Genomic DNA, 27,360 nt, shown 5'->3' with positions numbered 1-27,360 from the left:
AGGGGATTCTGAGCCACAAGAATCTAAGCAGACTGGATGTCTGCCCTAAGTCCAGCATCATTAATGTGTATAACAGGGAGGAGGGAGCCAGAAGATTTCCTTAAGAGGAATGAACAGCCTCTGATCAAAAACAGAGCAGATCAATGTTCTCATATTGATCAGTAATCAGTCAGGAACTCAAGTATCCCCTGGACTTTTGCCCTGAGTAAAATGGAGAAATTCAATCCAATCCAATATATATGCATATGATACACACATGCATGTATATGTATATATACATATATAATCTATACATGCATGTGTACACACATACACAGAGATATTTTACCTATTGTCTACATGTACACGGATGTACATGTATATATATATATGTGTGTATATATATATATACATATAATATACACACATGCATATAATATACACACACTATATATATACACACAAATATACACATGTGGTGGTTTATAGCTGAAGTTAAGGGGAAAAAAAACACCCCTAATTTAATATTCTTTCCTTCAGTCACTGTGATAAGCTAGACAACAAAGTTCTGGTAGGTAAATCTCGATGCCAAATTTTAAATCACAGACTGATGATGGAACTTTTTAATCAGTTCCTTTACTAATTGCAATTTCAGACTCAGTCAGTTGCCACCCACTTCAGTCAAATCCTCCTATCTACAGTAATTAGCCTTACCAAAGGGAATGTAAAAGCAGAGTGGAACTAAAAACATACATTGTCTAATTAAGACTCAGATCAACCTTCTAAGAAAAGCTGTGATTTCTCATTAAATGAGATCTTCGTTTAGCTGAGCATGCAAAAGCACACAACACACACACACATATCCCAGAATTCAGTTGGATTTCATATTGATCCAGGATGGCCATTAACAGTGCATCATAAACAAAAACAAGTAAACAAACAAATAATAAATGAATAAATAAATAAAGACTACTCTGGTAAGCTTTACCTTAACGGGCTTATTAGCATCAGTATTGTCTTTGAATTTCTCTTGTACGGTTTCTGCAAGCTGACAGAGCAAGGCACCATTATCCAATTTCTCCATAAATGTTTCTGCTGTTATCTCATTACCTGTAAGAAACAAAGAGAGGAAATAAGGATGAGAGGGTAAGATTCAAGTTGGAAAGGATCTGGAGATCATCTATTCTACCCAGTTCACTTTAGAGAACAAAAATTGAAACTTCAGAGGTTTTGTGGCTTGCTTGTTCAAGGTCTTCCAGGTGATAAGCAGCAATGCCAGAAGTTGAACCTCTGACTGAATCCTGTGCTTTTCTGAATATATTATAATGCTTCCCCTAGACAATGGGTCTGTGCAAACAAACCTATCAGCATCACATTAGCAATCACTTCCTATTCTAGAAACCTTTAAAATCTCTCCCTCTTTTGATCATTCTATCAGGCAAGTTATCACATCCTATTTAGTTTTTCTTCAACATATTCTACCTTTCTATTTCCATGGACATCCACATGACACAAATCCTTCCTGATTGACAAATGAATTGAAGGTATCCCTTCATTCTATTTTTCTTCCCTTTTATAGAACATCATTAAATTAGTTCTCTAAAATACCATTTCTATCACGTCATCTCCTTCCTTCAAAACAATCCTTTTTTTTATCATGGACAAATATTAAATTTATCATTCTGGCGTATCATCTGGAGCCTTTCCAATCTTACTTTCCTTTGCTTCCTAGCATGCACTCTCTGCTTTCTATAAGCCTCAGTGTCTCCAGTCTTTCTCTCTAAAATGCCTGGTTTGGCCTGGTTTCATGCCTTACTATATTTTCCCCAACATGGGATGCCCTTATGCCTCAAGAGAGTCTATCTTTTAAAGCCTGCCTAGAATCCTACTTATTTCATACAGTCTTTGTCATTCATTTGAGATTTTATTCTCTTTCTGTTTTGAATTTCCAAACTACTATCTGCCCCACACCTTTATTTTTTTGGCATATACTAATAATATTCAAATTACATAAATGTAATGTGTTTTGTAATCCTTAAAGTGCTACATAAATATTAGATATTAGTTATTGTTATTATTATGTACTATGTTTTTAGGATTATTTAATACTTTACATGTATATCTTACCTGCACAGCTAGAATCAAAGACCCTTAAGAGTCTTCTGCTAATTTTTTATTGCCTATATGCCTAATACAGTTTTGGGAGTACTGGTGTGGGGGTTGGGGCCTGGGCTTCTGATTTCATTGAGCTATGTGATCAGTCAAAAGATGCAAAGACGGGTCACTGTCCCCAGCCACTTGTGGGACTTGTCTCCAACATAACCACACTTATTCTTATATCCCAATATTTCCCCACCCAAATCCTTCCCCATAATGTTCAAGATCCCAATATGCTCCCTCCTGACATCTGAAATGTTGCCTTCAAGGCAGTTCTACCATAAACTCCACAATACCATAGAAGATGTTCAGATGTCAATGAGAAAATTTTACCTTCACCCTCTGCTCCCAGATCCCCTTATGACTGAAGTAAAAGAAGAATATCTCTGGAGTCGGAGAACTTGAATTCAAATCCTACTTTGGGTGATTTTTATCTATGTGACTTTGGGTTAATCATAGTCTCATTGAGTTCCAGTGTCTCATCAATTAAATGAGAGGGTTGGACTTGAAGGTCTCTGAAGTCCTGTGGAGTTCTAATATAAGACCCAAATGCCTCCTTCTTTTTCATTTTGGTTAGGGCAGAATGAAGTATACAGGATAAGCAGGAATGAATTGTTACAATCTGGATCTCAGATCTCACATCTCCTCCCAGATCCCCCCATCCTCCCAATTTCCACATTCGGTTCTTACAATCTTGGTGATATCTTCAGTGTTTCATTTTTTCCTCACTTCACATATACATATTCAAACAGTTGCTAAATCCTTTTATGTCTAGTTCCAAACCTTTCATTTCTACTCTCATGTCATAAAGACACTATCTTAGTTTAGATCTTAATCACCTCTCACCTTTATTATTGAACTCTCTATTTCAAATCTTTTCCCATTATACTTCATGTTCCATACAACTGATAAAATTATTTTCCTAAAGCACATATCTGATCATGTTCTTCCCTTAGTCAATAAATTCCTTGTGGCTCCCTACTTGGTGTAGGATCAAATATTTCATTTTTATCTTTTGTGTAAGTTTTATAATATGAATAATTATTTATAAAGGAGAATCAATTTAAGTAAATAAGTAAATATACACAGATTTGGGGGTATGTGCTCAAAGTGATATGACAGCCCAAGGTTTTAAAAGTTTAGAGACCACTTGCCTAAAATACATACAAGTGAAGTGACATGTCTATGGCCAAACTAACTGGGTTAGAACCTAGACCAAGTCTGGCTCTCTACTACAGATGCCAAATTACTTTATGTACATTATATGCATTTTTTTTTTTTTTTGCTGAGGCAGTTGGGATTAAGTGACTTGCCCATGGTCACACAGTTAGGAAGTGTTAAAAGTCTGAGACCAGATCAGGTTCTCCTGACTTCAGGGCTGGTGCACCATCCACTGTGCCACCTAGATATCCCTGCATTATATGCATTTTTAAATGTTTTTACATATATTGGTCAAAAATTTAATGGGGAAAGGTAGTTAAGTTAGGTGCTCAAAACAAGTAAAATATTTTAGAAACTTCAGTACAACTCTGTCAACTCTTTCATAAGCTAATCTTTAATAAATGAGAACAATAATCAACTTGCTGAAACCTTCTATCAATGGATAGCCCACTTGGAACAATAGACATGGTAGTTGGGTTAAAGTGAAATTCACTAAATCTGAGACATTTAAATCACACACAAAAAATCCCCCCAAACAACATCTGTTTGATGTGAAACTTTTTTTTTGGGGGGGAGGGAAGGGTGATGTTGAACCTAGGGAATGGGAATCATTTTTATGCTTCATTTTCTCCACAAGATAGTTCACATTTTAGCTCCTCGTGAGTATAATGACTTCTGCAGGTGGCCAGACATCAGTAGCTATGAGTGTTCACCACAGAGGTAGCCTAAGCAGACTTGCCATTATTTCAGAAATATATGCAGCATAACTGGAGCCAGTAATGTAAGTAATAGCTTCAAGATACCAAAAAAAAAGTCAGCTAACAATTTTTATGCCTTATTTTCCAGATTGGTCTATATTTTCTCATGCTCATAAAGTATTTTCCATTTTGTTTTTCTGATTCATGCCAAAAGGTATTTTATATGTCTGTCTGTATGTATATCTATCTATACACATATATACATATATGTATACGTGTGTATGTGTACATATAGATATATATTCATGGATCTGTGTGTATGTATGTGTGTACTGTCAGAGTGGCCATTTTATTTTCTATAGCCAGGAATAAAATCTTGCTGTAGGGATTTCTGTTGTTACTCACGAAAAGCAATTTGCCACATTTATCATCAATGCAAAAATGTTCTCATCAATTGTTATTCAACTATATTGCTCAAGCATTTTAAAAATTCCAGTGATAAAAACCAAGATGAACCCAAATACATAAAACATATACAGAAGGGTCATATACAGGGGAAAAAAACAGTTTTTCTTTGTCAAAAATTATTCTAATTAAAATCAGCATTCATTTAAAATTTACTCCAAAAGCATAATTATTCGGTTTTGTATGATATACCATAACATTTTTCTCTATCCTGATTTTTATGAATGTTTGAAGAATTGAGTTTGCGTTGAACATCTGTCTCTAATGAAAAACTATATTAGGTGTCAGCTTTCAATTCTGTGTATTTTATAGCTCTAAATGGTGAGAGTTCTTTACTAAAACAGACACCCTGACATATTTTATGGTTGAAATTTACTGATTCAAATGAAGGAAATGTACCAAGGCTAAGGAAAAAATCAATATTTATATATGTATATATATATGTATATATACATATATATATTTGATATACGTATGTAGAATCTACATTTATATCTATATATACCCATCTCAAAAATAGTGTTGATGCTCATGAGACATAATTCTACACAGTATGAAAGATTTTCCCTACTGCCATTATTGTTTGACTGGGGTAGGTGTGAGGGTGGTGACTAGACTGGAAATCAGAGCTCTAGAGCACAGACTTTCAGCAGATACCAATATCTTTATTACCGAGAAGATGAATTAGTTGACTGGTCAATTAATTAAAGCCATTGTCTCTAACCCCCTGTTCTAGTGATGGAAAGCTTTGGCTTTCAGATTATTCCTCAAGCCATCTTTAATAGTTTGCTGTTTAAAAAAACAGAAACAAAGACTGAAACAAATGTGATTCACTGTTACTGCTGGAAACTACCCTCCAATTTGGCAGAGCACACAGAGGTGAAATCAATGTGTCCCATGGATTATTATTTTTTATTTTTAGAAAAGGCAGTTAGGTGGCACTTAGTAGTTGCTTGACCTTTAGCAAGTCATTTAACTTCTGTCTGCCTCAGTTTCCTCACTTGTAAAATTGAGCCAACAATAGTACCTACCTTACAGGATTGTTGTTAGGATCAAATGAGACAATATTTGGTAAATTAAGAAATATTTATTTCCTTCAAAAAAATTAGCCTTCCTGGCTTACATCCTAATTTTAATCCTTCACAAAGAAATCATTTGCCATCATATGGACACAGATGAAACATTACCATATATTTCAAAATTGTAATTTCCTATTCAAATCACTTTACCCAAACTACTGAGTCTATTGTTCCAATTGGCCATTCACTGCTCTAATGTTTCAAAAGGTTGATTCTTGCTCTTATTTGTTATTTTAAAAAATTAGCTTATGAATAAAAGATAGACATCGTTGGGAATTAGTTATCAGGGTTGTCCTGAAGTTTCTAAAATATTTTATTTATTTTGGTCCTCTAACTGAACTATAATTCTTCACCATTAAATTTTTGACCAATATATTCATCAGGCATTGTGCTAAATGCTTAACATATATTAATCTCATTTGAAACATTGAGGATACAAAGAAAACAAAAAAGAAATATGGAGGATACAAAGAAAATCAAAAAGTGTATACTCAAAGAGTTGGTTCAACAACAAACATACAGAAAAGTCAAAGCAAAATATTTAAAAGTAAATAGAGTACTTCCAGGGGTTTGGGTGGAGGAAGAAAGAGTTTGTGAGACCTGTTGATGGTGGCATTTGAACTGAATTCAGGGACAGCTAGGTGGCGCAGTGGATAGAGCATCAGCCCTGAAGTCAGGAGGACCTGAGTTCAAATCTAGTCTTAGATATTTAACACTTTCTAGCTATGTGACCCTGGTCAAGTCACTTAACCCTAATTACCTCAGCAAATAATAATAATAATAAACTGAATTCAAAGGGAGTTAACCATGTCAATAAATGCAGGTAAAGACAAAAAGTATTCCAAATATCAGAAAGAGCCTATAGAAGACAAATGAGATATAGAAAACTGCCAATAGCAGTTAATTACCTCTATTGGTTAAAACAGAGAGTGAGGAAAAATTGTTACATATAATTATTTGGGGACCAATTTCTAAAGACTTCTGATGGCTCGGTGGTTAGACAATTGATCCTTATTAGATGTATGAAGTGTCTTAACCTGCATTTGCCTCAGTTTCCACATGTGTTAGAGGGAATAAAAGTACCAATATCCTCAAATTATTGTGATAATCAAATGAGATTGTGTTCATGTATATGTATAGCAGTTAGCACAATACCCGATATTGTAGTTCTGTTGTTTCCTTCTCTTCCTGACCCCATTTGGGATTGTCTTGGAAAAGATACTGAAGTGGTTGGCCATTTCATTCTCCAGATCTTTTTGCAGATGAGGAAATACAAGGCACACAAGGCATACAAGGTTAAGTAACTTGTTCAGTGCCATACAGCTAGAAAGTGTCTGAGGATGGATTCAAATTCATGGAGATGAGCCTTCTTGACTCTAAGCCCAGCATTCTATCCAGAGTGTTGCCTAGCTAACTCATGTAACATAATAAGCACTAAATAAAAGCTAAATACTACTTTTATCATCATTATATTTTTATTATTATGTGGGATAGAAAGAAAGAATGTCATCCATTTCACATTAGTACACAAGTCACAAGCAAACTATATATCCCCGGACTGATTCTTTATAGCGTCTTTGTCATCATGAGAACTTAACTGTCTATTGAACTGAGTGAAAGGGATCATAGATTTAAGACTAGAAGGAACCTTAAAAGTCATCTAGACTTTATTTTATATAGGGTGAAATTAAGTCACAGAGAAATTAATTACCTTCTTTGCCTAAAGTCACCCAGATAGTGAATATCTGAATTAGATCTGATTTGAGGTTTTCCTGACTCCAAGCTCAGTTGCCTTTCCCCTTTATCATGCTATCTCTCTTCTTCATGGAAGGAGAAGGAAAGATTGAAGAATAGAGGTAGGAGGTGAGTGCAAGTGTCTAAATACTTTTTTATATTTTATACTTAAGGTCTGAAGATGGTAGTCAAGTGTATTTTGACACTGAAATTCCAGCTTTGCTAGGGATAGGGCATAGAAGATGATAGTCTGAATTTGTGATTTTATCACTGAAAGAAACAATTCTCTGTGAATGCAGATAAATGACTGGTCTGAAGCTTATAATTTTATAGCATGATCTAGGATAATTGGATGATAGGATTGGAGGCTATTTTTCTAGGGTTCTCCAGACTAGGTCGCATAAGCAGACTTAAATTCAGGTCTTTTGAAGATGTGGAACAGAGACAGGGAAAAGGATTATGTCAAATATTATATTGTCTATTTTCATTTATGACTTTTTCGGTATTTGAAGTATGTTATATTACCTCATGTTTTTTTCCCTTCTCTGTGTAAGAGGGAATGCATATTAGTTTTGTATGCCTCAGACTTTTACTTTTCCAAGAAGCTAGGACCCATATTTTTAATCAACCTCTATTATGCTTTCCAAGATGCCAAGACAACAAATGGTAAAGCTGTATTATTTTGAATGGCTTCTATTTTCTTAGGATTCTGCATTGATGCTACATAGACAACAGGTACTCCAACTATATTAATTAATTGAATAGAAAGTGGATTTGTGATTTCATTAATATAAGAAACTTTCTAACAATTCATTGCAACTTATATAATTTTAGAGATTTACCTAGAACATTGAATATTTAAATATCTTGCCCGGCAATACACTGGCAGTGTTTTTCAGAGGTCAAACATGAATATAATTTTTCCTGGGTTCCAAAGCCAGCTGTCTACTATGTCATGCTGCTTGTCATTAATTAATTATAATTATAAATAATTATAATTTCCAACATAACTAGGAAAAAGGAAAAATCCAGGTTATTATTTAAGTGAATAACAAGTTTAGGGAGCTTTGTTCTTGTAGGCTCTGTTTTTCAAACACATTTGTGAGTATATGTGAATATGCATATATATATAAAACAACATTCCAGCTAATGTGAATCTACCTTATAAAATCTTTTAGTGAATCGCAAATTAGTAGAATGTATTTCCATGAATATTGACAAGATAGTGTGAGATAAAGAGTTGATTTGGATTCATAACATCTGGGCTTTGATCCTAGCTCTGAATTTTACTTATTAGCTAAGTGATTCTTTTTGGAAGGTCATGATATCATTTTTTCTTCATCTTCTTTCTCATCTTCACCATCACTGACATACAGCCTTTTAAGGTTCACAAAGCATATTATTTCATTGACCTTTCCAATAATTCTGTGAGGTAGGTGTTAACATTATTATTCTCTTTTTACAAGTGATAAAACTGAGACTTTGAATTGTAATGTGACTTATCTAATAGGTGTCAGAGATTTAATTTAAACCCAATACTTTTTTTATCCAAGCTCAATGTTCCTTATTTCTCACCAAGTTTATCTGAGCTGGATTTTCCTCAACTATATAATGTGGTAACAATTCAGAGAGTCATTTTGAGGATCAAAAAAGATAAAAAGATATGAGATACTTTCAAGGACTATATAAAAGTTGTTGAAGCTATTTGGGACAAAGAGCTTAGGACCTAATACATGCTAGCCCATATACCAAAAATGCTCTGGGAAAGTAAGCAATTGTTATTTTTTATCCTTTTGTATAAGAGACTAATATTTAAGAAACACTTTGATGTGCTAAACGTCCTTAATAGAACAGTTAAGCAATAAGATATTAAATTAGAAAGTTTCAACAATACTTGTTGTTTAATCCTTTTCTAGTTAGGTTTGATTCTCTGTGATCCTTCCTTCCTTTAGGGTTTTTTTTTTTTTGGCAGAAATACTGGATTAGTTTTCCATTCCTTCTCCAGCTTGTTTTAAAAGTGAGGAAACTGAGCAACAGGGTTGAGTGACTTGTTTTAAGTAAGCATCTGAGGCCAGATTTTAACTCTGGAAGAGGAGTCTTCTTAGGCTCACAAGTTCAATCCAATGTACTATCTAGCTGTCTTTCAACAATATAATTTTATGAATTTGTTCATTATCAATAAGTATCAAGCTATTGACAAGCCAATACTGCACTATAGCTACATTCAAACTGTGACAATTTATTTATTACATAATACTAACATCTACCTCAGAGGATTGTTAGGAAAATCAATGAGATAATGTGCTTTGTGAACTTTAGAAGGCTTTATATTGCTGAGGATGAGGAAGAAGAAGAGAATTGGAAAAAAGAATAGTGACATGACTTTCCATAACTGAATGTGGAGGTCATGAAATTATGATTTATTATCAATAAATGTTTGATTTGTATACCTCTTTTATATATCTATATGCTTGAGATTGCATAAAAATTTCTTGGGTGAAAAGGAGTTACAGATAGAAAACATTTAAGAAAGAAATCCTGTTCTAGAATTAAACATAAAAGTTTAAAAAATGATATTTTATGTTTCTCAAAGTATAATAGAAAACAGATATATATCTTTATTTTTTAATATCATATTTTATTCTTAAATGGTGTAACATACCAATAGAACTATGATCTTATCAATGTATTGCTTTTCTCCAACAATGTAGGTAGGAGCCTAATTATACTTGACCAAATCTGAGATTCTTCCTCATGTCCCTCCATATGGAGCCTACCCAATAAGCTGGGATCTTTCTTTTAACATTACAAGAATACCAATAGTGTATGGAAGCTATCACCTGTTCCTTTTTCTCACCATATAACTAGTTCACTTTCTTTTTTCTCAGATTTTTTTCTTTTATACTTATCCACAGTATTCACATATCCACAGCATATGAGGAAAAAGACTTACTTTTTTAGCTTTCACATCTGGAATTTTGCATGAAATCTTAATATAGAACCATCATAAAATATCAGTATGCAATGAAATTTAAGATAAAAGGTACCACACAAGCCAATTCAGTATCTTAATAGTCGTTTGTCCTTCTTTATCAAAAAGCAAACTATTTGACTGTGATACTGCATTCCATCTGTATGCTCTTTAGTTAAATGCCAAGAACATGGGAGTCACCAGTAAATATTGAAGGAAGAGGATTTACAATCTAATCTAATAATGAACTACATGGTAAGAAGAAAAGTGCTCTTTAGAAGAAAAAAATGCTCTGGCTAAACTAATGGGCCAGTAGAATGAGATTGCATTTGTCACAACTAAATCTGAATTCCTATCCGTGGTTTTAAAAAATTAACTGCCTACATAAAGTATAAAAGAAGGTTGTTTAGGCTGATGATGTCAAAGACACAGTCCATGGGCCACATGTAGCCCATGGGCCACCTGCAGCCCACAGGACTCTTCAATGTGGCCTGAATCACATTAAAATGTAGTTCCTATCTGATTTTAATGTGTTGATATATTATAAAAAAGAAAGATATAAACACATGTGGTTTTCTAAGTCAATATGTGGCCCCAGAGGAATCTTTATGTTTAGTTTAGTGGCCACTGTTTCTATTTAAGTTTGAAACCACTGCTGTAGATAAAAGTTTGTTTAAAAAATGATTTGGAGTTTTGCTGGGCCATACACTCATGAGAAACAATAATGTGACTTGACTGTCCAAAAAAAAAAAAAAAAAAAAAAAAAAAAAAGCTAATGTTGTTAGAAGCACAATATCTAGAAAGTGAAAGATGATAGATTATGTTCCATCCTTCTCAAGTCACATCTAGACTCAAACTGATCTGTTATTTCATCAATTCAGGATTCTCATTAATTCCATGACTCTAGTCCATGTAGGTTCAAAAGTATCATCTTTTTTTAAAAATAACTTTATATTGACAGAATCCATGCCAGGGTAATTTTTTACAACATTATCCCTTGCACTCACTTCTGTTCCGATTTTTCCCCTCCCTCCCTCCACTCCCTCCCCCAGATGGCAAGCAGTCCTTTACATGTTGAATAGGTTGCAGAATATCCTAGATACAATATATGTTTGCAGAACCGAACAGTTCTCTTGTTGCACAGGGAGAATTGGATTCAGAAGGTAGAAATAACCCGGGAAGAAAAACAAAAATGCAAGCAGTTTATATTCATTTCCCAGTGTTCTTTCTATGGGTGTAGCTGCTTCTGTCCATCCTTGATCAATTGAAACTGAATTAGCTCTCTTTATTGAAGAGATCCACTTCCATCAGACTACATCCTCAAACAGTATCGTTGTTGAGGTATATAAATGATCTCCTGGTTCTGCTCATTTCACTTAGCATCAGTTCATGTAAGTCTCACCAATCCTCTCTGTATTCATCCTGCTGGTCATTTCTTACAGAACAATAATATTCCATAATGTTCATATACCACAATTTACTCAACCATTCTCCATTTGATGGGCATCCATTCACTTTCCAGCTTCTAGCCACTACAAACAGGGCTGCCACAAACATTTTGGCACATACAGGTCCCTTTCCTTTCTTTAGTATCTCTTTGGGGTATAAACCCAGTAAAAACACTGCTGGATCAAAGGGTATGCACAGTTTGATAACTTTTTGAGCATAGTTCCAAATTGCTCTCCAGAAAGGCTGGATGTGTTCACAATTCTACCAACAGTGTATCAGTGTCCCTGTTTTCCCACATCCCCTCCAACATTCTGCATTATTTTCCCCTGTCATTCTAACCAATCTGACAGGTGTGTAGTGGTATCTCAGAGTTGTCTTAATTTGCATTTCTCTGATTAATAATGATTTGGAGCATATTTTCATATGTCTATAAATAGTTTTAATTTCTTCATCTGAGAATTGTCTGTTCATATCCTTTTACCATTTATCAATTGGAGAATGGCTTGATTTCTTATAAATTAGAGTCAATTCTCTATATATTTTGGAAATGAGGCTTTTATGAGAACCTTTGACTGTAAAAATGTTTTCCCAGTTTATTGTTTCCCTTCTAATCTTGTCTGCATTAGTTTTGTTTGTACAAAAACTTTTCAATTTGATATAATCAAAATTTTCTATTTTGTGGTCAATAGTGATCTCCAGTTCTTCTTTGGTCATAAATTCTTCCCTCTTCCACAGGTCTGACAGGTAAACTATCCTATGCTCTTCCAATTTATTTATAAGTTCATTCTTTATGCCTAGGTCATGAACCCATTTTGACCTTATCTTGGTGTGCGGTGTTAAGTGTGGGTCAATGCCTACTTTCTGCCATACTAATTTCCAATTTTCCCAGCAATTTTTGTCAAATAATGTGTTCTTCTCCCAAAAACTGGGGTCTTTGGGTTTGTCAGACACTAGATTATGAAAGTTATTGGCTGTTTTGTCCCAAAAGTATCATCTTAAAAGATCAGTTGAATATGCTAGCGGCTATCCTGACATCACAAGACCATCAAGGCCTTCTCTAGTTGTTCAGCTTTTCTTGAGAAGCAGGTAGAGTAGGCCTTCTTCATTTAGGAAGAAAATATCTAAACCCAGTAAAATTTTAGTATTAAAAAGATAGGCTTTTTGCTTGTATGGGAAGTTTGCTATCAATAAATGAGTTTGCCAATTCCTAATATATAGACAGTTTTTGCTCAACTGTGGGTATCACATTTCAATAGGAAAAAGTCAACAAGGTGGATTACATGCAGGAAAAATGACCAGAATGGTGGAGAGTACCATTCCATACAAAGGAGTGGTTGAAGGAAGAATTGGGCATCTTTGGTCTCAGGAAGAAAAGACTTAGGTAAGGGGGAAGAGAGGACATAACAGACTATCAATCTCTGCTTGACTCTAGAAGACAAATTTTAAAATAACAAATGGAATTTAAAGAGAAGTAGAATTTTTCTTGATACAAAGCAGGACTTCTTAAACTTTTTCCATTTGTAGCCCTTTAAGCCCGAAATTTTTTTTACATGACTCTGGATATGGTATATAAAATAGGAATACAAATCAAGAATTTACTGATAATAATTATTGACCCATACATTCAGTTATGAGACCCCATATGGGGTCACGACCCACAGTTTAAGAAGCTGGGGAAATTTTTTCTTAACAATTAGAACCATCCAAAAGTAGAATTGGCTGTCTCAGGGCAAAGGGCTCCTCATCATTTGATCCCAAGGGGAGGCAAGATAAGCACTCATCAGGTCTTATTACAGAAGAGATTCCTGTCTGGATAAGAGCTGTACTAGATGGCTTATGTAATCCTTTCTAACTCCAAATTCCTTTCCCTTAAACAGTTTCCCTTAAACAGTTAATTTATCCAGATGGTATTTTACTACCTAGACATACAGTATTTCAGTCTAGCTTAATATATGTTCATTGAACAACCAAATGAAAACCAGAAATGGGTATTTGTTTGGCTGCCTTTTAATTCTGGGCACAGGAATTGATTATTACTCACTTTTATTGACTTGTGATACTAGTCATATAATGGGTGGAAATTGTGCCATTACATATATGCCATATGTGCCATGCATGTAAATAATAAGACATTACAATGACCCAATAAAACCTAATTTTCTCCTGTCTCCAAGGATTACTAGTTAGCCAAATCTCAGGGATATGAAATGAATATTTGGAGAACCCAAACCCCTCAATTGTTATTTTAGAAGTGGGATCAGAAGTGTCTGGATTGAAAATATACATTCAATATTCTCTTTTAAAAACCATAAAATGAAAAAGAAAAAAAAGGGGAGGATGGAGAGAGAATTTTCTTAAGTCAACTTTTGCTCTACAATGAGCAAAAAGCCTTTCCATATGTGGAATTCCATTGCATAACAACCTAAGCTCTTTCTTCAATAGTAAAAGCTCCTCAAATCTTTTTGTTTTAATTCCTGTGTTTCTACTTTCCCTCAGTCCCTCTCCAACTTCCCTCCCCAATGAAAATCAGAGTTTTCTCAAGTGAAAGCCTCTGCTATAAAGGCATGCTATACATGCCATCTCTAACTTTTTTTCTCATTTAGGTAAAAATCTAAACAGCTTCTATCAAGAAAGAAATCTCCCTAACAGAAAATGATAAAAATTCCTTTAACATGATGTAAATTTGAGTTGCTATGAATATGCCATAAGATAGTCCTCTGAAACACAACTAATGCTCAATTCTATCTGTTATTTCAAGAAATCTTCTCCCCCATGTCAATTGTAAGGATTTCTCCCCTTCTTACTTTGTCACAATAAAATGTCCCATCCTTTTCCAGAATTCTTTACATTATACTAAGTTTTCCAAACCACCATAAACAAATCTGCCTGGAATTTATAACTTATCTGCTTCAGATGAACTCAAATCAACCTTGAGCTGTTGCTTCTTTGCCTCTCTCTCTTTGCCTTTGTTCTCAGAGGATCACATTCCTAAGAGAGCTGAGGAAGCATCAATCATCTCTGTTTAAACTACTAGGAGCATCTCCCCGAATGTCCCAGTCACACATAAAATTCATGGACAAGCATAGGGGAAAGAAATCATTCTTATAGCATCCCAAAGGAAAGCTACTCATCATATAGATCTATTCCTCAGCCTTTGGGGACTTCATTTCTGTTCTTAAGGGATAACCTAGTGTAATGGATAGGAGTCTAGACTCTGAAATAGAAATAGTTGAGCCCAGCTCTTGCTTTTTCTATGCAGTGTGTGACCAGAGCAAATGACTTAACTTTATGACATTTTAGACAATTTTTTAGAATCATGTCACCAAGGAGTTTTCAGTCTCCATCAAGAGTCTATCCAGTCTGCCAAGGGAAAGTCAGGAACTATATGAGCAAAACTACAAAGCATTTTCCACACAAATAAAGTTGGATCTAAACAATTGGAAAAAATATTAAGTGCTCCTGGATAGGTCTAATATAATAAAGATGGCAATACTCCCTAAACTAATCTATTTATTTAGTGCTATACCATTCAGAGTCCCAAGAAACTATTTGAATGATCAAGAAAAAATAACAACAAAATTCATCTAGAATAACAAAAGGTCAAGAATTTCAAGGGAACTAATGAAAAAAAATCAAATGAAGGTGGCCTAGCTGTACCAGATCTAAAACTATATTGTAAAGCAGTGGTCACCAAAACCATTTGGTATTGGCTAAGAAATAGACTAGTTGATTAGTGGAATAGTTTGGGTTCACAGGACAAAACAGTCAATAACCATAGCAATCTAGTTCTTGGCAAACCCGAAGACCCAGCTTTTGGGATAAGAATTCATTATTTGACAAAAATTTCTGGGAAAATTGGAAATTAGTATGGCAGAAACTAGACATCGACCCATACTTAACACTGTACACCAAGGTAAGATCAAAATGGCTTCATGATCTAGGCACAAAGAATGAGATTACAAATAAATTAGAAGAACATAGGATTGTTTACCTCTCAGACCCGTGGAGGATATATAGATCTGGATCTGCCCCCTTTTCCCCACTGAAATGTTTCAATGTACTCAGTAACTCTGATAGACAACTCCCCATACGAAATCATATATTTTTTAAAGTTGGGTTACACCATTGTTCACAGAATATAGAACATATAGATTGTCCAACTCTCACATTTGATAAATGAAGAAATTGAGGATTGGTGGGAATGCTAGTTAGTAACTGACCTAGGATTTCTGACTCTCAGATGAATATTCTGATTTATGCAGCTTCATGGTTATTTGAGTGTCCTAACCTTATTTTAAAATTATTCTCTTCATAGAACCAAGAGAACACTGTACACAGTTAACAACAATATTATGTGATGATCAGCTCTAATGGCTCTTTGCAACAATGTCATGATTCAAGGCAAATCTAATAGACTTAAAATGGAAAGTGAAATCTGCATCCAGAGAGAGAATTATGGAGACTGAATATGGATTAAAGCATAATATTTTCACATTTTGGTGGTGGTGATGGTAGTGGTTTGCTTTTTTTCTTTCTAGTATTTTTTTCACTTTTTATCTATTTTTTTTTTTTTTGCTCAGCATGAAAAATATGGAAATGTGTTTAGAAGAAATGCACACAGTTAATGGATTGCTTGCTTGGGAAGGGGAGAGGAATGGAGAAAGAATTGGAACATAAGGTTTTGTAAAGGTGAATGTTGAAAACTATCTTTGCATATATTTGAAGATATGTAATAATGGCAATTATAACAACAGATCACATTTACATAGCACTTTAGGATTTTCAGAGTATTTTGTATACATTATTCCATTTGAATTTCTAAACAACCTTGTAAAGAAGGTGCTTTAATAATTTTCATTTTACACATGAGAAAACTGAAACTAGAAATGGTCAAATGTTTTGCCCAAGTATCAAAGCTAGTAAGTGCTTGCGGAAGCATTTGAATCCAGGTCTTCTTGACTCCAAGATCAGTACTTAAATCTACTTCTATGATGCACATTCTCTTTTAAGAAGCCTGCAAAGATTCCAGATCATAGGTTTTATGACTGAAATGAAGTAATCTAGCCCAACAGTAACTACAGGGAGGATTATTCTAGTGAGACGCAGGTTTACTTAACCAGATAAGGGAAGGAAACGTTATTATCTTAGCAGGTGCATAAAGGATAGCGCCAGTTCAAAGGTGCTAATAAATTGTTAGTATAAAAACTTGAACTTTCTACAAGGTACCTAGGAGAAAATACAGAGAGGAAAAGCCCCCTCTACTTGGATTTATCTCAGTGGATGAAATTAGAAGACAATGGTGTTTAAGAGCTCAAAATGATATGAACCTTTCAAGATGATGAAAAAGAATGCTAGTGTCAATGCTAGTGAAAACAATACTGGATTTGGAGTCAGATGACCCAGATGCTGATACTGGTAATGCCAGTTGCTACCTGTGTGATATTGGGCAAGATCTTTTCCCTCTTTAAGTCTCAGTTTCTTCACCTATAAAATAAGTGAGGTAGACCTGATGATTTTAAAAGTCCCTTCTATATCTAAATCAGTGAACATTACGAAAAGGAGAAAAAAAAGCAAAAAAGGAGGAAATGAGAGATATGGGGCTATACAAAGAAAGTACATCCCTAAGTTTTCTGAATGATAAATGTCTTTTCAGTAAAGAACTTAAAGAAATTTTATATCTCATGCATTTTGTGAAAGGAGCTTCCTCCAGTTTCTAAATCAGTTTTAGAATTTGTGAAGAACTTTCAGTAGGAATAATGTCACAATAACATCATGAGATTCATAGAGTTAAAATTAGAAGAGGTTTGAGAAGTTGTATGGTCACGAGATTCACAAATTTAAAGATATCTCCCCTGTGTAAGTGTTTATATAGACTATTTGTGTCTAACCTGTGGCAGAGCCTTTCAAACTTATATTGATCTGATCAGCCACAGTAAGACACACTGTTCCTCAACTCCAACACAATGACACCATTTTGATCCCCTTTGAGAACAAAGAACAATTAGTACAACCCTCTCATTTTACAAGTTAGGAAACCGAGTCCTAAGAAATTGAAGGTTGCCTAGTTTGCCTAGGCAATAAGTGACAGAGCCAGGATTTGAATCCAAGTCCTATGACTGCAATCTTGACATTCTTTTTACCTACACCGCCATGTAATGCTAAAATGTGAGGATGATTGCATTTTAAGGTTTGCAAAGCTCTTCACATTCATAAATATTTTGTGCTCACAACAATCCTATGTGATAGGTAGGGATAATTACTGAGCCTATGATTTCATTGGTTGAAGGAGCCCCCAGTGAGGAACTAACTCTAACAAATTACTGCTCTAGAGAATTGCCCAGATTGCCAAGTGATCTGCTTAAGATCATGTAGCCATTAAGCATCACAGATGGGGCATAAACCAAGTCTTCCCCACTTGGAATCCAGCTCTCTAATTCCTCTGACAAACTGTCTCTAACTACGCTACATACAAGAGGAGTTATTAAGATAAGAAAACTGAAGCTTAAATTATTAGCTTATCCATGACTCAATAAATGGTAAATGTCATACAACTGAACCTACTTCACATTGACTTGAAGTACGACAATAACATCTCACTAACTGGTCCCTCAGAATAAGTTAATAGGGAAAAAAGTTCCAGTTAATTTCCTCTTTATACATTTTTTTAATTTAGTAAAGATAACAGGGTTTTTAAAGTTATATTTCTCATTATTTTAGGAGAGAATATAGTGAATGAGTTTTTGACTTGTAGTCAAGATCCTGCTTTAAACACCTTACTGTGCAATTCTAGACAAATCAATTCCTTTTTCTTAGCCTTTTTCACTGTAAGATGTGGATAATCATAATAGTTAATATTTAAATAGCCTCCTTTAAGATTTGTGAATTTCTTAACATATTTTATTCATATTTAAATAATTTATTTTATTTATATTCTTTATATAACAACCCTGGGAAATATGTGCTATTATTTTCTCCAGTTTACTGATAAGGAAACTAAGGCAGACAGAGGTTAAGTGACTTACCCAAGGAGATACAGCTAGATTTGATTTTGATTAGATTTGAATTTGGGTTGTCCCAACTCCAGGTTAATTTATAGCACTTACCTCATGAGGTTGTTGTCAGGACGAAATGAAATAATGTATACTAAGTGCTTTGCAAATCTTAAAGCACAATCTAAATGACAATTATTACTATTACTACTTAAGCATTTTACAAATATATAGTACTTTATGATTTATAGAGCCATGCCCAAATAGAAAATCATTGTGAATATTCTAATTCTCATTTTGAAAATTAGAAAGTAGTCTTCCTAAGATATCCAAACAATAGAGAGATCAAAAGTCAGGCTTACTGACTTTGTCACAAATTTTTCCAGTAGCCAATAGACTTGGTTCATTAGGAAAATTTTCACAATGTCTGTTATTAAACAATATCAAAATTGCCAATCAAATAAACCATTTCCCTTGGATTATGGGAGTGCAGAGGTATGAAGTGAAGGAAGATCAGTTAAATCAGCGGTTTGGTATTTTATAAAACAAATAATCCATTTTTCTGGAACTTTTTAATCCATTGTATTGGTATCATGAAAAACAGCCTATGGGAGACCTTGGAAAAGTCATTGGAATTTTCCACAGACTTTAGATTTCACTGTTACAAAACTGAAATAAGATCAGTTTATCTTTCCATGGTTCTTTCACATGCTCATGTGATTGGAGCTGTAGATATAAAACAAAACAAACAACCAAAACAGATGGGGGAAAAAAAAAAAAAACAACTTACTTTGTGCTCACCAGATCAGATCTTAAAACCTTACCTAATAGGTTTGTCAACCACAAGGCAAGATCTTCTTTCATCGGCAACAAATTAGCTTCATGTCTGCTGGCCAGCCACTGACTGTACTGATGCATATCTGAGAGTCCTGGGCCGCTTCGTACCTTTGGGCTTAGGGCTGTACACATCATTTATCTGGTAGCAATACCTGTTTGAGAAACGGAACAGTTGGAGTTGATTAGAAAAAGTCTTATATTTGATTTCTGACAAATGTAGGTGGTGACAAGCTGAGGCTCCTGATATAATCATTGACCTTGTTCATGGATGCTTTGATGACAAAAAGTATGCTTAATCATTAAGCTACATGTTGTGCCATTATTCCTTTATCTGAGTTTGCTTCTGTTCACACTCACCCAGTGTACTGATCATTTTGGCAGAAAACAGTCCAAACCAAAGGTCAAATACAAAAATCAAACAAGTTTATAAACTGGGGATAAAACAGTTGGTTGAATTTAAAATATCTGATAAATACAGGTTTTTAAAATTCAACATTCGACTAATAAACATAGTTTCCTCTTTTCAATATAGAAGTAATAGATAGTGGATACAGAAGGTAACCTAAATCGTCAAATAGAGTAATGTTTTTGGTCAATGTTTAACTGATTTTCATTCAAAAGAGCAAATAATCATAGCAAGCAAAAGATTTGGTATTTTTTTAAATCAACAGAATTTTTTCTCTTCAAAAGCTAAGTAATATTTTTTGTTAAAGGAAACATAGTAAAACTTTGTTACAGATACTTCTATTTGCAATCTAATTCGTTTTTTTCGTTTAGAACAAAAGTTGAAAACTGACAGTTTTGGAAATAAATAACATTAATCATGTCATATAATTCATGATTCAGAAATCCTCATTCCTTTTTCAAATTTTTGTTCCTTGTAGAGGATTATTTACCAAGCTTGTACCTGCTAAAGAAATATTAATTGATAATGATTAATGATGACAACTAACCGGAATATAAAAACATTATTCTTTAGCTTTGACTATAGCATTTTTAGGTGATTTCACAAGCCTCTTTCTTTGTAGTAAAATTGTTCATTTATTACATACTTTAGGGGGAAAGGTGAAGTTGTAAGGAATGAGGTGACAAGGAAAGATATGTATAAGAGGGAAAAGATACATAAGAAAAGATTTTTAAGTATAACAATGATTTTTTTTTTTTAAGTAAAAGATAAGACTGGTGAGAAGTTACAGCTTCTGTAACCATGTGTCAATCTCAAATGTGTTTTTAACATTTGATTACTCCATAGAGTTATATTTACTAACAGAAAAAAAGTCAACACCAATAATTGATAGAAAGGAATAAAACACCAAAAAAGAAGGAATGCATCATTTTACTAAACTTATCAAGATCTCACATCTATAAAACAAAGTAAGTTCCATTTTCTTTTGACCTTTGGGATTAGGTTTCCTAGAATCACCCCCTCACACACAAAGGAACTGATTAAGTTTCTTCAAACATTGAGCATTTGACTTTAAACTTAATGCATTTTATATATGCATTGGACATGGGAAATGAGGTTGAAGAATTAATTATCCAACAGCTAAAATTTTAAATTTAGCAAGTTCACTAATTGTCCCAATTAGGAGAAAAAGTCTATTCTTTGGTTATCTGTACATAAACAGCATAATCACATGGATCACTACTGAATCAGGAAGCAAAAAAAAAATGTGTTTATAGCAGACAAGATGACAAAATGGTTTATTATATTTAATATATCCTGGAATCATCAGGTATTTGTCAATTTCTTAAGGAATATCTTAGTGAAATGCCACTCACTACTGCTCTTGACTGAACTCCCCTTTTTCTTCTCAGTTAATCCGAAACACAAATCCAAACATCCACATTCCACTCAGTCAGTTTGCCTATCTAAATCCTATACCTTTGAAAATTCTCTTAAAAAAAACATTTAAATTTGAGGACTTAGTCTTTCCAGTGACTAAGAAAATGTCACTCTTTCCAAAGTATTTAATTTTTACATTAGAATTGACTTTGGAAAAGAGAAGGCAATATTTGGTAAGCCTCTTGGGAATGAAAAGCAAACGATGAATATACAACCTAATCACCTGTTGATTTGTATTTTATGTATTCTTTGGAAATATTCCTTGTAAAGGTATTCTTACAGATATGCCTATCTCTTTATCAGGGGAGAAAAGAAAAAAAAGGGGGGGGGGAAGAAGGAAAAAGAAAAAGAAAAAGAACTGGTGCTCAAGTTTTGAATTTTCCTTGAAGGTGATAAATCCCCCTTAAAGTTTTCATACCTTTTAGCTGCCAAGGTCATAGAGCTGCTGAAATGTTTTGTAATCTGTCTGGCCATATGTTACCAAGTTGTCAGAAGAGGGAGCTGAGTTTCCCGTTGTTTATAACTTCTGCAGCTCATAATGACATTATTCATATAAAGTGCTACAGTCCCTAAATTCAGTGATTATATACTAGAAATCTAAAACACTTGCCCCAGTTCTTTGCAGAAAATATTACTGATCCAAAAGGCAACACTTTCTGGGACAGGAGAACGGGAACCCAGCTTCCAAATGCTTCCTAAAGTTCCTATAGGCTAACTTCCCCAAGAAAACATTTATGCAATAATACATTTAGCATATGACTCATACATTTAAATAACTAATTGAAAACTTTAAAAGGTTACCTCTAAAATGTCTTTCTTCTTAAGAAACAATCTCTCCCACTACTTTCCTGAAAGTGAGATGCAATGGTTCAGTAACTTTACCTACATCCTATTATGGATGCTCCAACTCACATTTATGCAGCACCGTCCTATTTTGCACTCTAAAGGCAAGAAGACAGCTTCGATTCTTAGGTTCATTGTCCAGCTGAGAATTCAGCCCAGGATGGTTTACAGTGCACCTAATGGCATGTAACAGTTTCCAACCAGCCAGAGGGATCCATTTCTACACCTTTCATCCTGGGAAACAGAGCACTTTTTATGTTCCTTTACAGTGGCACCTTTATTTGCCCAGCAGCTTGGATAGTGCTTGTCCAATAATGTAATTCAAACTATCTTCTAATGTTTGCAAATGAACGCCATGGAGAAACAATGAGTAATTTGGCATTTTTTGATTTGTGTGTACATAGACTGTCTTTGTGATGGACTTAATTAACTACCAGGATAGAAGAATAAGAGGAATACAGCTGGAAGTGAGGTCAGACTCAGTGTATGAGAAATATAACAGAGCTATCCAATTCAAAGTGTCCTAGGACTTTAGCCATCTTAAGACACCACCATGCTCGGATGTGTCCACTACTTAGAATCCCTTATGAAAGGAAGGAAGTATCATTTCAGTTTCTCCTATCCTTATGTTCACATGATCAGCAAAATAACTAGATGTCTTGGTGGGACTCAGTAGCACTGCTGGAAATCACCCATGAACTTGCAAATTTATACTCCAAAGAGGATAAACAAGGAAAATGGAATGGAATCAATTGTCATGGTGGTAATCAAGTGTTTAACTGAACCCATAAAATGTGTATTATAGTTTGCTACTAGATGACTAAAGATGATGAGGAAAGATAACAGGAATTTAGTTATTTGTGCTAGTGAAGAAATATTTTGAACATGTGAAAATTTGAAAGATTTATGTCAGAAAATATAAAGAAATGTACATAGGGGAAATTTCAACCATATTTTTTTTTTGGCATTAGAATATTTTTTCATAGGACCATGAATCTAGAAGAGGCAGCAGAGGGTAGCTTATAAGGATCTAGTCTCAAAACATCTAAACACGGTTTAGATCTCTCCTCTGACACACACAGCCTATATGACTCTGACATCAATAAAATCCCTGTCTCCTATCTCTTAGAACTAGAACTGGAAAGGGCTTTAGCAATCTAGTTCAATTTGTTATTTTACAAATGAAAGACCTGAGATCCAGGAAAGAGAAATAATTTACTTTCAAATACATCACACAGGTAGCAAGTAGCAAAGATAGGATCCAAACCCAGATTCTCTGCATTCTATTATACTACCTAATGGATTACCAAGAAAAGTTATGTAAATTTAAAAGTTCCTTAAAACTGAGATAGGAAAAGATTAGGCAATAAATAGTATCTTGCTCCTGCAAGTTCTAATTCTGATACCATGGGAGCTGCATCTGTCCTTTTGACAAGTAGAGGGCTATTAATGCTTGGGACTATTAATTTATTAAAAACTTCATTTTATAAAGAAAAAAGATAAACCAAACACAGAATTCCTATGAACATTTAATGCTAAGGTTTTTCTCCTTTCATGGCTGAGGAGGTTCTGGAATAATAATTAAGATGACACTTGAACCAATACCGGGACAAATGAAGACACTAATGATGCAATGACCTAAACATCACATGTTTAAAATATCTGTCCAGGATACCACAGCCATGGGATCCTTGAGAATAACTCAATAATGAGAACTTAACTAACTGTAACTAAAGAGGATTTTTTTAGTGTCTAGAAATCCATTAAATGACCAAAATGGCATACTATCCAACTCTAGAGATCATAGACTATTAGAATGTTGGTGCTGGATCAGTCTATGATGTTGAATATAATATGTTGAAAGAAATAGAATATTACTTAGTAACAGTTATTTAGATGTCATTTTTTTTGGAGAGGCAATTGGGGTTAAATGGCTTATCCAGAGTCACCCAGCTAGTAAGGGTTAAGTGTCTGAGGCTGCATTTGAACTTAGGTTCTCCTAGCTGCCCTAAAAATAGTTATTTGGGAAAAAATTAGGTTATCATTCCAGTCTGATGTGAGAACGCTCTAGGTGTCTCAGGACTGTATTTTCATACCACACTCAGGTTTCAATTACTTTTTTTGTTGTTGTTTTTTGCTAAGGCAATTGGGGTTAAGTGACTTGCCCAGAGTCACACAGCTAGTAAGTGTTAAGTGTCTGAGGCTAGGAAGTGTTAAGTGTTTGAAGTCAGATTTGAACTCAGGTCTTCCTGACTTCAGGGTTGGTGCTCTATTCAATTACTTTAAAAAAAAAAAACCTTATCATAGAATAAAATAGGAATATTCTTTTTTCTTTTAAGTTGCCATTTGGACTAGTCATTTAACTTGTCTGGGTATTAGTTTTCTGATTAAAGAATAATACTGGATTAAAATCTACCCCACATCCAGTTTTGTGATTGATCTATGAGATCAAAAGCAACACAACAACCAATGTAAATTCAAAATGAGAGCTGTCCTTAAACAATAAACTGAAATATTAATTTGGAAGAAATATAGGTTTCAGAAGATTTTGTTTTCAAAAAAAATTTAAAAATTCAGACTCAGAAGATCTCTTGAAGGCTAACCCAACCATATTTACACAGGAGTACTCTCTACAATAGCAAATGATAAATGTGTCAAAATAATAAGAGTAATTTAACATCAGTTTGTGTTCATGTATGTATACATGAGCATCTATACTTTTTTTAAAAGAACTTAACCACTGGAAATCTAGACAGCTCCTGCTGGCAGCTTTTTTTTTTTAATGGACTTATCCCTTGGACTGGAAACACAAGAGGGATACATCAGGGAGTAAGTGGAGTTCTGTGGTGATCAATATAATAATGGAGTTATTCAACTTATCCTAGGAACATAAATATCTAAGGTCACTGCCATGTTTGATGCCTCCACTGCTTAGAATCCCTTATAAAGTGAATAAGAAGTATTAATTCAGTGTCTCCTGTCCATATGTACACAACTCATGAAAATTAGCATCTGTCTTAGTGTGACTCAGTATCATTGTTGAAAATTGCCTACACTCTCTGTGAATTTAAATTCAGAAGTGGTGTGAACAAGAAAAATAAAATCTTATCTAAATATAGCAAGCTCCTCCTTAGATGCAGCCTAATTTTTGCTACTTATACCCATTGCTTCTGGTTCTATTTTTCTGGTGCCAAATGGAACAAAACCAGAAATTTTGTGGAGGAAATAGATGGTACAGAGGATAGTGGTCCAAGTCTGGTGTCAAGAAAACTCAATTTTGTGTCAAGAAACTCAAATCCAGTTTCAGACACTTACTATCTGAATACCCTCTGTGGGTTAATCCTGTTTGCCTCAGTTTCTCTGTAAAAATAAGATCTTTAATAAAGGTTAATCAACCACCTCCCAAAGCAACTTGTTTCTCTTAGGGATGATGCTAATAAATATAGCAAGCTTCTCCTTAGATGCAGCCTAATTTTTGCTACTTATACCCATTGCTTCTGGTTCTATTTTTCTGGTGCCAAATGGAACAAAACCAGAAATTTTGTGGAGGAAATAGATGGTACAGAGGATAGTGGTCCAAGCCTGGTGTCAAGAAAACTCAATTTTGTGTCAAGAAACTCAAATCCAGTTTCAGACACTTACTATCTGAATACCTTCTGTGGGTTAATCCTGTTTGCCTCAGTTTCTCTGTAAAATATGAGTTTAGAGAAGGAAATGGCAAACCACTTCAGTAACTGCCAAGAAAACCCCAAATGTGATTTCAAAGAATCATACACTGTTGAACAAAAATTCTTTTTCTTGACAACTCTGAAAATACTTGAAGCCAGTCCTCATGTCTACATTAGGTTCCAGATACCATATTTCTTTTAATAAATCCCAAAATGGCATATTTTAAATAAAACATTGTTATTTAAGAAGTGAATCTAAAGGAATCCAATTGTGAAATGAAAGGTATATTTCTCAGTGTTATTGCTATAGTAGTAAAGTAAGATAGAGAGTAATAGATCATTCTTCTCATCTGTTGTTACTTAGTTCAATTACTGCTAAAACACCCAACAATAAGGTGCTCCTCACTTGAAGAACCAGTTAACTACACTCCGATTTTACAGGTTATACCTCAAAACCTCACAGCTTACCTTCTTAATGTGCCCCATGGGCTACAAGAGGGAATAAGTTTAGCAATATGGATAGCTCATCAGCATCCCTCATCCCAACGGGGGAGGGGAAACTGAAGGCACATAAGTTAATAGATCTGTCTTCAGATGTGAAAGACAAAATTATTCTCATCACTTAAACTATCCTCTACTAGGGAAAAAAATCACAACAATAAGGACTTTCATTATCACAAAGATTTTGATGGTTTGACTCATGAGAAATTAATTCTCTAAAATCCAAATATGACTTTAGAGCTCTATATTTTCTAAACATGTTTACCAAGAAAAATCCCATGTCTCAGAGTCCAACAAAAATATACTACAAAAAGCTACACAAAAAGTAACTGTTTCTGAGCCAATTTCTGTTCATTAATGAATTTTTTAAAAATTAAGAACCATGCATAAATTTGTCAGTCTGTATATGTGTGTATATACATGTATGTACATATATAATATATATGATACACAATGACAATAAAATTTTACCTATGAAATATATAGACTTATGACAAATCACAAATATCTTATAATGTCATAAAATCTTAAGAGCTGAGTAAGGTCTTAGAAAATATCTCTTTCCCTTCCCTAACTTTACATCTAAAGGCCAGAAAAGTATGTGGTCAAAGTCACATAGCTATGGTTCCTAGAAGAAGAACTAGTGCCACATCTTAAAACTTTTAATTCCCAATTCTCTTCACCACACTTAAATCATGACCTGTATTTTACCCCTGCTAATACAGGATAATGCCGACTCCTATATTTTATAACTAACCATGACTTCAATTAGAGAAATGTGATTTTGCTATATCCAAATGCAAGGGTCACATACTCCTTATCCTCCACTATGACAAATAAATAAAAGGAAGGAATCAGATTTCATTTCTAACATCATAGGGGAATCCAGTTGCTTATGAGTTGGTCTATGATCCCAACAAACTGTGTCAATTTAGCACAGTTTTCTGAACATCGAGACCAATTAGCTCTGGGTGTAGAGTGGG

The 27,360-nt window shown here is 34.2% G+C and overlaps 1 protein-coding gene across 1 annotated transcript in view; it reads right to left on the bottom strand.

Annotated features, from left to right (window-relative positions):
* GAS2 (growth arrest specific 2) overlaps positions 1-19,695 on the bottom strand; it is a 136,125-nt gene extending 116,430 nt beyond the window's left edge. The window contains exons 1-2 of the mRNA XM_051964222.1: positions 19,507-19,695; positions 968-1,089 (exon numbers count right to left, since the gene is read on the bottom strand). Coding sequence (XP_051820182.1) covers positions 968-1,089; positions 19,507-19,654 — 270 coding nt within the window. The 5' untranslated portion in view covers positions 19,655-19,695. The remainder of the gene's footprint in view (positions 1-967; positions 1,090-19,506) is intronic.
* Between the last annotated feature and the right edge of the window lie 7,665 nt (positions 19,696-27,360).

This window comes from Antechinus flavipes, chromosome 6, assembly GCF_016432865.1.
Source record: "Antechinus flavipes isolate AdamAnt ecotype Samford, QLD, Australia chromosome 6, AdamAnt_v2, whole genome shotgun sequence".
NCBI classification, from domain to species: Eukaryota; Metazoa; Chordata; class Mammalia; order Dasyuromorphia; family Dasyuridae; genus Antechinus; species Antechinus flavipes.
The sequence above is the reverse complement of the archived record's forward strand: the minus strand, read 5'-3'. Positions and strand labels throughout refer to the sequence as shown.